The sequence below is a fragment of the Tachypleus tridentatus genome, chromosome 4 (assembly GCF_004210375.1).
Source record: "Tachypleus tridentatus isolate NWPU-2018 chromosome 4, ASM421037v1, whole genome shotgun sequence".
Lineage (NCBI taxonomy): Eukaryota > Metazoa > Arthropoda > Merostomata > Xiphosura > Limulidae > Tachypleus > Tachypleus tridentatus.
Genome location: NC_134828.1, coordinates 69,608,321 through 69,620,093, shown reverse-complemented (window position 1 = coordinate 69,620,093; position 11,773 = coordinate 69,608,321). Strand labels below are relative to the sequence as shown.

The 11,773-nt window shown below is 35.4% G+C and overlaps 1 protein-coding gene across 1 annotated transcript; it reads left to right on the top strand.

Annotated features, from left to right (window-relative positions):
• Window positions 1-1,111: 1,111 nt before the first annotated feature.
• Window positions 1,112-11,200, top strand: LOC143248363 (uncharacterized). Its single transcript, XM_076496722.1, has 2 exons — window positions 1,112-1,989; window positions 10,207-11,200. Exons 1-2 carry the CDS (start codon window positions 1,374-1,376, stop codon window positions 10,524-10,526), a joined length of 936 nt encoding a protein of 311 aa, XP_076352837.1. The 5' UTR covers window positions 1,112-1,373; the 3' UTR covers window positions 10,527-11,200.
• The last annotated feature ends 573 nt before the right edge of the window (window positions 11,201-11,773 follow it).

Below are 11,773 nucleotides of genomic sequence, written 5' to 3'. Positions count from 1 at the left end.
AATTGTAACAAATGAGAGATCTCTATGCGTATACGATTTATTATTGTTAAGATTCCCAACCTTTTGACGCGTTCTATTGTTTCTGAAGTCAAATCAATAAAAATCGGGGCAGGAATTTAACTTTAATATCTTTCTATCAAGGCTCAAAGAATTTTGGGTTTGAACGACAGTCTGGTACTCGGAAAATTGTGTTTCTTTTCACTTAGCGCAATGAGAAAGTTAACGCATTTGAAGTGGATGGTCTCGAGTCTTAAGTTTTAGAGAAGCAATCAGAGTAAGAGGTTGTCAAGACGCGGAAGATGCCAACTCAAACCCGGAGAGAAAGTCGTGAATTTGTTTGTTTGTTTGTTTGGGAATTTCGCACAAAGCTACTCGAGGGCTATCTGTGCTAGCCGTCCCTAATTTAGCAGTGTAAGACTAGAGGGAAGGCATCTAGTCATCACCATCCACCGCCAACTCTTGGGCTACTCTTTTACCAACGAATAATGGGATTGACCGTCACATTATACACCCCCACGGCTGGGAGGGCGAGCATGTTTAGCGCGACGCGGGCGCGAACCCGCGACCCTCGGATTACGAGTCGCTCGCCTTACGCGCTAGGCCATGCCGGGCCTTCAGAGAAAGTCGTGAAGAGGAACCGTTGTCCGCTGGTTGCAATCGAAGCGCGTGTAATTGCAGCACGTGGTGATAGCGTCAGTCAGAGTTTAGTGGAAAAGGTAGAAGTGTGACCAAATGCACAAGTTTGTGTTTGCTTGGTTGTCAAAAGCTGTGTGAAATTTTGAAAGTTAAAATGATATATAGGATATAGGATAAAACTGATCCAATTGAATTAACAAGACAACAACTCTTTTCCGGGCGCTAGAATAAAACTATTTTATGCCCTGGCTTATTTAGATGGAGGGGGGGAACCGGAGTACCAATTTCTGGAGTCATTTCAATGGAAACAGATGTCCTTGAGATGTTCTTGTCGTAAGAGGCTCCACCTACCGCTGTTATGCTTTCGACTGCTTTACTATTGTGTTAACTCATTGGCCCGATTAAGAAGACCTGGGAGGAGATAAACCCTTAGCCAATCGTTTGCACAGATCTTCTGTAGCTATACTAGATAAGTTAGGTTATCAAGGTGAGAGAAAGTGTGACTAACATTCCAGTGGAATAAAAGAAATTCTGTTCGGAGAAGTAAGACTTAGATTTATGAGAGATAAAAGCAAACGAAACCGTCATTCTAAAGTGTCATTATTACACACAAACCGACGGTCATAAGAAGTTTCCGATTTGCCTCACATAACTAACCAAGGTTAGTGTGTTGATAGGAGAATCTCTTGACTGAGTCCTCTGACAGAACTTGATTATGCCCAGATAGAAATAACACTATGGTCCTTTATTATGATAATCACTACACTATGTTTCCTGCACCATCTCATCAGGCGACCTTTAACTCCCACCCTTATTCTTCCAATCCAATTCAGCAGGTTTCACTGACACAGTGTGGACCTAATCAACAGGGTTATGATCTAGAATGTCCAATGTCTGAAGGCATGCTTCAACAGGGCTGGCACTCTCCATTTTACCCAATTTCTAGCACTAACGGCAACTCGTGTGCCCATATGGCCTCAAACCCAAACTGTTATGAGGAATGGTCTCAGTCGCAAGGTTCGTTATCTAAATCTAGTCTTTGTTCCAACGTAGGTATACCAGTAAACTTATCTTCGACTGCCAGTCAACAGTGGAATTTCGGACTTCCCCCCTATAGACAGCAAGATATTTTGTCCAACTGTCAGGGAATAGTTAGTTTGACGGAAGTAGCTCATTCCAATGACAACGGAGGAGTAGTTCCGACGGAGGAGTCCCTGTCTCCATGCTCTGGAATCAACGTTAATATAGTTCCGTCACCGGATAGTTCCTACCAGTCTCAACCACAACATGCACATAGTCCGTACGAATGGATGAAGCCACCGTCCTACCAAGAATCAGACCAATTACGCCCAGGTTTGTTATCGAAACGTTTTGATATATTGTTATTTTTGATACCTTGAACTGTTCCCTTTTATTTTCTATCTAACAGTTTTCTCTGTCTTCACGTATTTCTAAATATTCTCAGTATTATTCAAATATCACAATTTATAATATAGTGTTTTTTGAAGATGTAACACAAAATAATGTTGCGATGAGTTTGTTATATGTTGTATATGCGACATTCAAATAGAGTCTAATATGGCAGGAGCATTTAGCATTAACAGTTGGTCCCTTTCTAAGTAATCACAAAGGGCTATCTGTGTTCTGCCCACCACGAGTATCGAAATCCAGTTTTTAGCGTTGTAACTGCAGACTTATTGCTGAACCACTGGAGGACAATAATTAATATGTATAATACTGGTTCAAACAGTGAAATAATGTCTACATCTACCAAATACAGAGTTGATGAAATTAAAAAAAAAAGTGTAGGCGAAGCACTAAACCTTTCTTTTTAAAACGTGTTATATGAAAGTAATATATGTATATATAAGAAAAAAGGGATATAATTTTTAGCCCTAATTTTTATTTTTATATATATAATTTTGATCTTCTGAGGCTATCTGCCGCCGTCCCAAATTCTGAACAACTAACCATCTACTCTGAAGGATTTGATTGTCATTCTTTTAACTCACTGACAGCATAAAGTGTGGGAAATAATTTTGTGTATCTCATAGCTAGTAGCATGGCTCCAGTACAGGACCAAACTGTTTTGTTCTTTTGTTGTTAAAACTGTATTTTGTTCTCTTAACATTTAGTGGCACTTTACAAATTTACAGTTGTGAACAAATATTTAAAATGCATTGGATTTAGCTTTTTGTTGAAAACAATGAAGTATATACCAGTTGATATCTCACTACCAGAACTGCAGCTCGGCAGTTCAACGCCCTTGGCAGGTTATCATATTAGCGCCCTCCCCCTAATTCTCTTGTGCGTGCCATTGCAAGCTATTTCGGTTATTTTCCCGGCTTTTACAGTTTTGCGCCTTGGGTGTTTACTCCGCTTACCACGCCCTAGTTACGAATCTACTTATTGCTTTTAACACAACCAAATTTATACAGTATTTTGGTCCACTCTTGCCGCATTTTGTGGTTAATATGATTAAGTAAATTTACATAATTTATTTTTCAAACTTATCCATCCGTGATCAAATTTATATATTATGGGAATAGTTTTTTTTTTGTTTGGGAATTTCGCACAAAGCTATTCGAGGGCTATCTGTGCTAGCCGTCCCTAATTTAGCAGCGTAAGACTAGAGGGAAGGCAGCTAGTCATCACCACCCACCGCCAACTCTTGGGCTACTCTTTACCAACGAATAGTTGGATTGACCGTCACATTATACACCCCCACGGCTGGGAGGGCGAGCATGTTTAGCGCGACGCGGGCGCGAACACGCGACCCTCGGATTACGAGTCGCACGCCTTACGCGCTAGGCCATGCCGTATGGGAATAGTGAGACAAGAAATCAAAGTATTCGTTGAATTTCGTGCAAAAAAACAACAGTCTAAGGCTATCTGGGCTAGACATTCTTAGTTTAGATGTAATAAACTAGAAGAAAGATGGTTAATTAACACCACCCACGGCCACATATTGGGCTATTTTGTTTTTTACTAGTAAAAAGTGGGATCAATCGTCACATAACGCCCCCACGGATGAAAGGGCAAGAATGTTCGGTGAGAGGATTCGATCCCGCACTTTCTTAAAGGTGTGCCCCAAAACACAAAACATCACGGTTTTACTTGTCATTTTGTTGCCATAAGAATGTTCAAGTAATTCATCACTAGATTCACATAATTGTTCACTGTAATATTTTCCTTAAAATTGGAAAGATAATTGGAAGCGATGAATTAAATAAAATATTTTAATATATTTTTTGTTTATTCGTAATAAGGCACAAAGCTACAGAAAAGGCTGTTTTGTGAGTGAATATCCTTTAAAAATGTTGAAAAACCAATGGTACATTTTTAGACAGGTTCGAAAAACATGGCGCTTAAGCATTTGTTATCTCCAGCAGCTTTATGTCGAACTAGTTTTATAGTCGTAGTGAAAACTTTGACCATTCAACAGTCTGAAGATCAACGTTCATATGTAAACGATATATCAGTTGCATAGTCCATTCTACACTATCGAAAGTTATAAATGAAAATAAAGGAACTTAAAGCCACTAATATATCATAGTATAGCCTACAAGTTTGGATTAACTTAGCACGAGAAGGAAATATCCTGACATGGTCAGGTGGTTAAGGCGCTCGACTCGTAGCCCGAGGGTCTCATGTTCGAATTCTTCTCACATCAAACATACTTATCCTTTCAGCCGTGGGGACGTTATAATAATGTCGGCCAATCCCACTATTCGTTGGTAAAAGAGTAGCCCAAGAGTTTACAGTGTGTATGTTGATGACTAGCTGCCTTATGGACGGTTAGCGCATATAACCCTTGTGTAGATTTGCGCGAAATTCAAATACAAACAAACAAGAAGTACCTTGATTGAGAGTTCTGTTTGTAGTAATCGTTTACTCGTGTAGTGTCAAGAAAATTGTTTTTGTGTTTAGCAACACAAAGTTGTTGTTGTGTTTTGTTTACATGTAGGTAACTTATCGAAAAACAAAAACGTAGTTCATTAATCAACTTATTGGGCTTAAAAATGACCTACTATCAGTTTTTGATAAATGCAGCTTATCATGATTAGAAAACGATTTTGATTCAGTTTAACTCTGTGTGAAAAAAAAATTTAGTAAGACTATTTATTCACCCTAGAATAGTTCAAGTTTAGCTTAAAGAAATTAATTATTGGTTTACATATAGTGTGATTAACGTATTGTTATGTTTTTAGAAGTAGTATTAGTATATAAACATTCGTTTTCGTTTATTCGTAATACAAATAATCTCACTATAACAAAACGCTAATATTTCTAAATTTAAAAATCTATTTGTTGAGCTGTCCTGCAATAATCAAACACGTACAAATATCAATTGCATATCATAAGGATGATCCGGTTTCATCATTGAAAAGTAAACTTGAGCAATTTGCAAAACTTTAATAGGTTTGTAAGTTTAGAAGTACTAGATTTAAGTATAAAAAACTTTAAATAAGTAGAATCTTTAGAACTAAAATAATTGGTTAACTATAGTGTGAAGAACTTAAGGGACTATTTGTTTTAAATTTCGCTCAAGGCTACATCAGGGTTATTTGCTCTAGTCGTCCCTAATTTAGCAGTAAAACAACAAAGGTAAGGCATTAGTCATCACCACCCATTACCAACTTTTGGGCTACCCTTTCACCAGCGAATAGTGGAATGGATCGTTACATTATAACACCCTAACGGTTGAAAGGGCGAGCATGTTCGGTGTGACGTGTATTCAAACCCGTGATCCCCAGATTATGTGTCAAGTATTCTAACCACGTGGCCATGCTAGATCAGTTTGGAAGTATCATAAGTTTTTTCACAAATCTTATAAGATAATCATTATTCAATAGGAATATTTTACTTATAACAAATGATGATCTCTCATTTTAACACTTGAGGTTAAGAAACAAAACCTTTCAGATAAAGAAGTTGGAATATATAATTTAATATATTTTGAGTGATTTCCAAAACACTCTATATAAAGATAAGACTTAGCAATGTTCGTCTTAAGCAAAATCTAAACATCTGAAAGCACTATTTATTTTTATCTGATTCATAGGTAAAATTTGAAATTTGAATATTAAGAATTCCGCGCAAAGATACTCAAGGGCTATCTGCGTATAGCCGTCCACAATGTTAATTTACAGACTAGAGAGAAGACAGCACCCTCAGCAAAATTCTATCTGATCTAATAGTGAGTAGGAGTTGGTCTTACTCTAGAAGTACCCATAGCTCTAACGGTTTAAGTTCCTGCGGTAACGAGTATCCAGATTTATGTACCGGGCACTCCAGCCACAGACCAAGTTAGGCCCACAATTCGAACAAACATTATTAAAGCTGATATGTACTTCACGAATACGAACACAGGAACTCAAACCAGTCATCTATAACCCTTTAATAATATTTTTTGAAGTAATTAATGATGTGATATCCAAATATATTGGAAACGTTTGAATCTTTACTAACCTAGGGGGTAAAAGTTTTAATACAATAACCAAGAAAATAGCGAAACAAACCGATAAATGACCTTTTTTTGGAAGATTATTAAAAAAGCACATGTATTATATATCTCTTCTACTCCTTTCTATCTATCAGATTATTTTAAACAAACGAGTAAGAATTCGTTGCGCTCACTCACTGTGAGTTGGCCCAAAATTTTACCAGAATCCTGTAACCATAACGTTCACTAATAAGTCCAGTACACAGTTTTTGCATTCTGAAAGTTCGTAATTCGACCTTTATAGTGTATATTTTTACTTTTCAGATGGCTGAATCATGGGACTGAATAAGTTTTAAAACTCGCAAAATATAATTTTATATAATTAATCTGTGTAAGAATGGCTAAAATAAAAATGTTTTGTTTTATTATCCATATGAATTATGTTTTCTTTGTTTCTAATACACGTACTGTGTATATGTGTAAGATAACTGTTAATATTTGTTGCTAAAACGTTTATCATCAGCATAACAAATTTTAACTATCAAATATATATTCTTGTATAAATCGTACTAAAGAAACGTGTCTCATCAATGAACTTGTAGACTTAACAATTACATTACATTATGGTTCGTAACTCTCCTTACATTCCTGACCTAAGTGGCTAAGCAGTAGTCTTGAGGGATTATAACTCTAAGTTTAAAGGTTCTATTCCAGTATGACGTTCAGCAAAGATAGTTAACCGTGAATTTTTCGCTTAACAAGAACAAACCTTGAACTATTAGAAAATCATAAAAAATTACCTCTACTGAATATTGTGGAGAATGTATGTTCTTTAAGTCGTGGTTCAGGCTTCAAATACTAAAATTTCAGCTAAGAATTAAGTTAAATCGGACATTGTAAATCTCAAACTTCGCGAGACCCGAGTCGCAAATTCCGCTGCCATACACGTTCGACAAATTAAAATACTAATTATTTGTGAAAGGAGTCTAAGACCTGCAGGATTGTTTATGGGCCCTGTTACAATCAACATTTTGAAGTTTTCGAAACCTACGGACAAATAATGAGGCGTGAAGTTCTGTTGTTTTCACAGCTGGGTTTATTTTTTGAATATTCTGTTGAATGTAATTTTGAAAAGCAAAGTTATGAATGTGTTTTTCTGTAATGGATATTCAGAACTTTCGAAACTCGGGCTCATACAGAACATGAACATGAAAGTTCGGTCAGTTAGCTACACATTAATTTTAAAACTTTAATGCTCTTTCAACTTACAAAGGGTTAATTGAAATGCTTGCTGAAATAAGATGATTGAAAAATTATATGAGGGCTGTTTATTTAAAAAACTGTTTATTTAGAAATGCATTAATATAATACAAGTGTATGTTAAGCATTGCTAACTGGATGTAAATCAGTGACAACTTTTTTCTTTTTTTTGTAAATAACAGTGGCTTTTTTATTTCTCGTGATAACAGAGAACTTTAATAAATAGTGAAAATGTTTTTGTGTTCTCTCTTCACCAAAAGCAACAGCAAACTTTAATGATTCTTCTGATTTGTTTTCGAAAAGTTCCATACTTCTGTAAATTAGTTAATTAGTGGGAAGCAAGAGTCAGCCTATGCTTGTTCAATTCACAGAAATGATAACAACGAAAAGCATCGCTTTTCAGTTTATTTAAGAAATGCACAAAGCACCGCGCGTTCTTCCCTTCAGACTACTGCGGGACAAAAGGATATCAAGAGACACTACCAGCTACACATTGAAGATAATAGGAGCCGCTAGAGATATACTGATGCTTCTGGCGTTGGGGATGGCATTACAGCAGACAATTCTCGGTGACCTCTAGTCTAAGTCCACCTGTGACAAATTATCTCTCAGGGGAAACACGTCATCGAACTCAGAACTAGGCGGTACTTTTTGACAGTTACGACAGGCGGTTAGTGTTGAACGTCTTTCCTTAGTATGAATACAAGTTCAGCTACAGCAATAATGAAGGCGGCATTCTGTTGTTTTTTTTCTGTCTCTCTTTCTCGAAACATGGATATGTCATTAGTGAGAGATCATATTGTTAGGTTTCAATAATATTATACCGGTAGAGTATAGTGCTGATATTTATAGTGAATTGTTTCTCCATGACTCCGAATTTTGCCCTTTTGTTACTGTTTTAATAAAGTTATATTTCATATTACATACGCGTGTATTTCAAACGAACATACAAGATTATTAATAATTAAGCTCCCGTTGACAGTTTTATACATTTTACAGCAAGATTATAGCAGATTAGTGTTGAATAGATTCTTTGAATGTTGTCTTTCGAATGACGGAGACTTAAAAACTGAAACCCAGTAGTGCTAACATTTGTCCAGCTTAACTTTTTTAGAATCTGAAACGTTCAAATTAAAAGGACTATGTGAGAAAAAAAAAACGGAAGCTTACGTGAATGTCATGCACTAAATGTCACACTTTTTATAATTTTACTGTAAATACAAAATATACATGTATGAAAATTACAGGTTGAACTAGTAATACATTATTAGCAAATGTATCAATGTTCTTCGTGTTTTTAATATTTCTGCTATGGTTAACAATGAACTGCTTGTGGGTCAAATTAAACGTTTAATTTTAAAAGACAACAGTTCGAGTTCGAGACCCGGACCAGCTATCACTTTAACAGTAGGATCCAGTTTCCGACAAACCTCTATTCCACAGACCTGTAATGTTATTCAAGTTGTTTCTCTGCTCTTTAAAGTTTGAATATAAATACTTCTTTCGATGTATTTCTCGCAGAATTATAATTTTTCCAGCAACAGTCTCTATGTTATATTTGGCGGGTTATTACTTTCAGAAGTGACGTCAGTGACTTAATGAAACTATTAAAGTGGGTCCTAAATTCTGGGTCATCATAAAAGTATTTTGAAAAAGTTATTTAAATAGAGCAATTTTTCATACAATATTTTCTGTAGTTTTACTGCAAGTTATATATTGTGTGTGCCGTTTCAGTATCATAGGGAGATGCATTTTTTATATCAGACAAAACAATGTTTTACATTTCCACTAAAACAATACATATTAAAGACCAGATGTGGACAAATTAATTCGATTCTACACTTGAAAGGTATTGCGATATTTAATAATATTTAAATTTAATCACGTTTTGTAACAAATATAAAACGATAATTTATTTTAAAAATTAAATACATTTAAAGGAATAAGTGTACGTGTTGGATAGAGGCACAGATGTACTATTTCACAGCACCACAATATACACACAAAGCTGTGTTCTTGAATCTGAAGTGCTCTACCTCCGATCCAGAGTCTCGTTCGTTCTTCACGTGCTTGTGTATTATTACGAAAGTAAAACATTTGGTGTTATGGAATTATAAACTTTATGGAACCACAAGTGGTTAATATCCTCAATTTGTTATGCTTCAGGAGTACTATTCAAGCCAACAGTAACCAAAGGACACGTTAAACTAAAGCTTTCAATTTCAACTTTCCCATGTAATCTTGCTAAGTTTTATAAAAATACTCTAAGCTTATGGTAACATAAATTGGAATCGCATGACGCCCATTTACACCACAAAAGAATTATGAGCTTAACGCGACAGGCTGTTTTTATGAAGCCGATTAAATGTCCCCTCAAGCAAAAGCTGGAGCACTTGTTAAGTTACTAGATTCTTAAGGTGCCTTAGTTATATGTCGTCGCACTCTTACACGTCGTAATTCCTGGAAAGCGTGATGGGTGTTGTTTTATCCACAACCACTTTTATATTAGTTGGCTTGCCAGTGTATTTACACACCTAAAGATCAACATTATTTTGTAAAATCACACACCAGTAGTTGAACATCTTGTAATCTGCGTCATTCCCATTTGAATATCTCTATTATTTCGATAAGGTAGATAATTAAAAATATTAAACTGTCTTTATAATGAACTAAGTTGAACTGATATTAAGTAAAATAATATATGGTATTTTTAATTTAGTAGCTTTACCATGTGATATCTATTTATCTTAAGGAAACAAAATAGCAATTGTTTTTAGGCTGCAATAGTAAGTGTTTATTTTAACTGAAGTATGTTTAATGAATATTGCTGTGACTTAATTTATTTCATACTTTCGATATTGCAGTAAAAACCAGGACTAAAGAGAAATACCGTGTAGTCTACACAGACCACCAAAGACTGGAATTAGAGAAAGAATTCCATTACAGTCGTTACATCACTATTCGGCGAAAAAGTGAACTAGCTGTCATGTTAGGCCTATCGGAGCGACAAGTGAAAATATGGTTTCAAAACCGTAGGGCCAAAGAAAGAAAACAGGCAAGGAAGCAGGAAGATATCTTGCAAAAAGAAAAAGAGCAAGCCCAGTGTATTAACTCTGCCTCAGATTGTGTTATAAACAAATCCATGTCTGCTGTGATAAATATGAACTCGGGTCACTTCGTTTAAGAATTTGTTTTTCAAACAGTCTCTTAACAAGACTCTTCGAACAGCCTGCAAGTTGAAGATTCTTGTGTTATGAGTAGCGAATACGAACTAACTACTACGAAGCGAAATCGTAAAAAAATCACAGTAGCAAGCGCTTTCTGTGTATTTAACTTAATTACAAATCTATGTTGTAGAAATAGAGTGTGTATTGACTGTCCCGTAGCAAAATTTTGTAATAAGACTTGAATTTATCATGTAATTTAGCAGACACTGTTTCAAGTTGCTAAAGAGATAAAAACTGATGTACGTATTGGAGTATACGTTTTGTGGCCTAAAAATAATTATTTTGTTGCTTTGTGCTTTATTCGCTTAAACACCTATTACTTCAGGTTTTAAACATTAAAATGTTTAGTTATTTAGAAAAAAAAATCTGTCTTTTCATTATGGCTTTACACATTCACTAAAAGTAAAGCGGTTTATTTCTTTTAACATTCCAAATACAAATATGTCTGAAAGAGGAGAACAAACCATGATTCAATTTCTGAGGAGAGGACATTGCTGACACTTTCTAATTCAAAACGGCGCAGATAGTCTAGTTGTTTTGCGCCATAAAACACCAAACCAACCAAACAACTAATTCAAAACAAGTCTTGTGTATTGAAAACCGAGTTTTGATGTTTAAGCCCCTTAAACCTATTCTACCTCCTGGTAGAACTACCAGGAGGGCAAATAAGACCAATGCATATATACATTAACCCAAGAATATTTCAGAAATTAAATCTGAAAACAACTTGATGCTTGGATAAAACATACTGCAACTCTAATTTGTATAAAATTATTGCAACGTATTTTACAGAAAATATGAATTTGTATACTCAGTCTGTTAACATCCTGTTTATGAAAGACCGATGTGAAGGATATTTTGGATCGTACATCTGAAGTGTGTATTTTCGTATGGCAAAGCCACATCGGACCATTTGCTGTGTTCAAACGAGGGGAATCGAACCCCTGATTTTAGCGTTGTAAATCCGAAGATTTACCTCTGTGATACTTCTGAGTATTGAATGGTTGTACGCTGAATGAAGTTCAATGGACAGTTATTTATTTCTCTTGCAAACACTATTCAGTTTTCCATTTTTTTTTAATTCCTCATAAAATAGAATTCTTCATTAAGTTAGTTAGAAGGCTTTCTTGAGTAGCTGTGAAGGTCATCGAAATAAACTTGTTAAAATGTGCGTAATGTTCAGAAATAAAATGTATATTTTCGA

Bases quoted from the DNA above. Each gene is read 5' to 3' on its own strand.
- LOC143248363 (XM_076496722.1), top strand. From the start codon at position 1,374: ATGGTCCTTTATTATGATAATCACTACACTATGTTTCCTGCACCATCT. The intron at 1,990-10,206 runs GTTTGTTATCGA...TCGATATTGCAG, and splicing joins ATCAGACCAATTACGCCCAG to TAAAAACCAGGACTAAAGAG.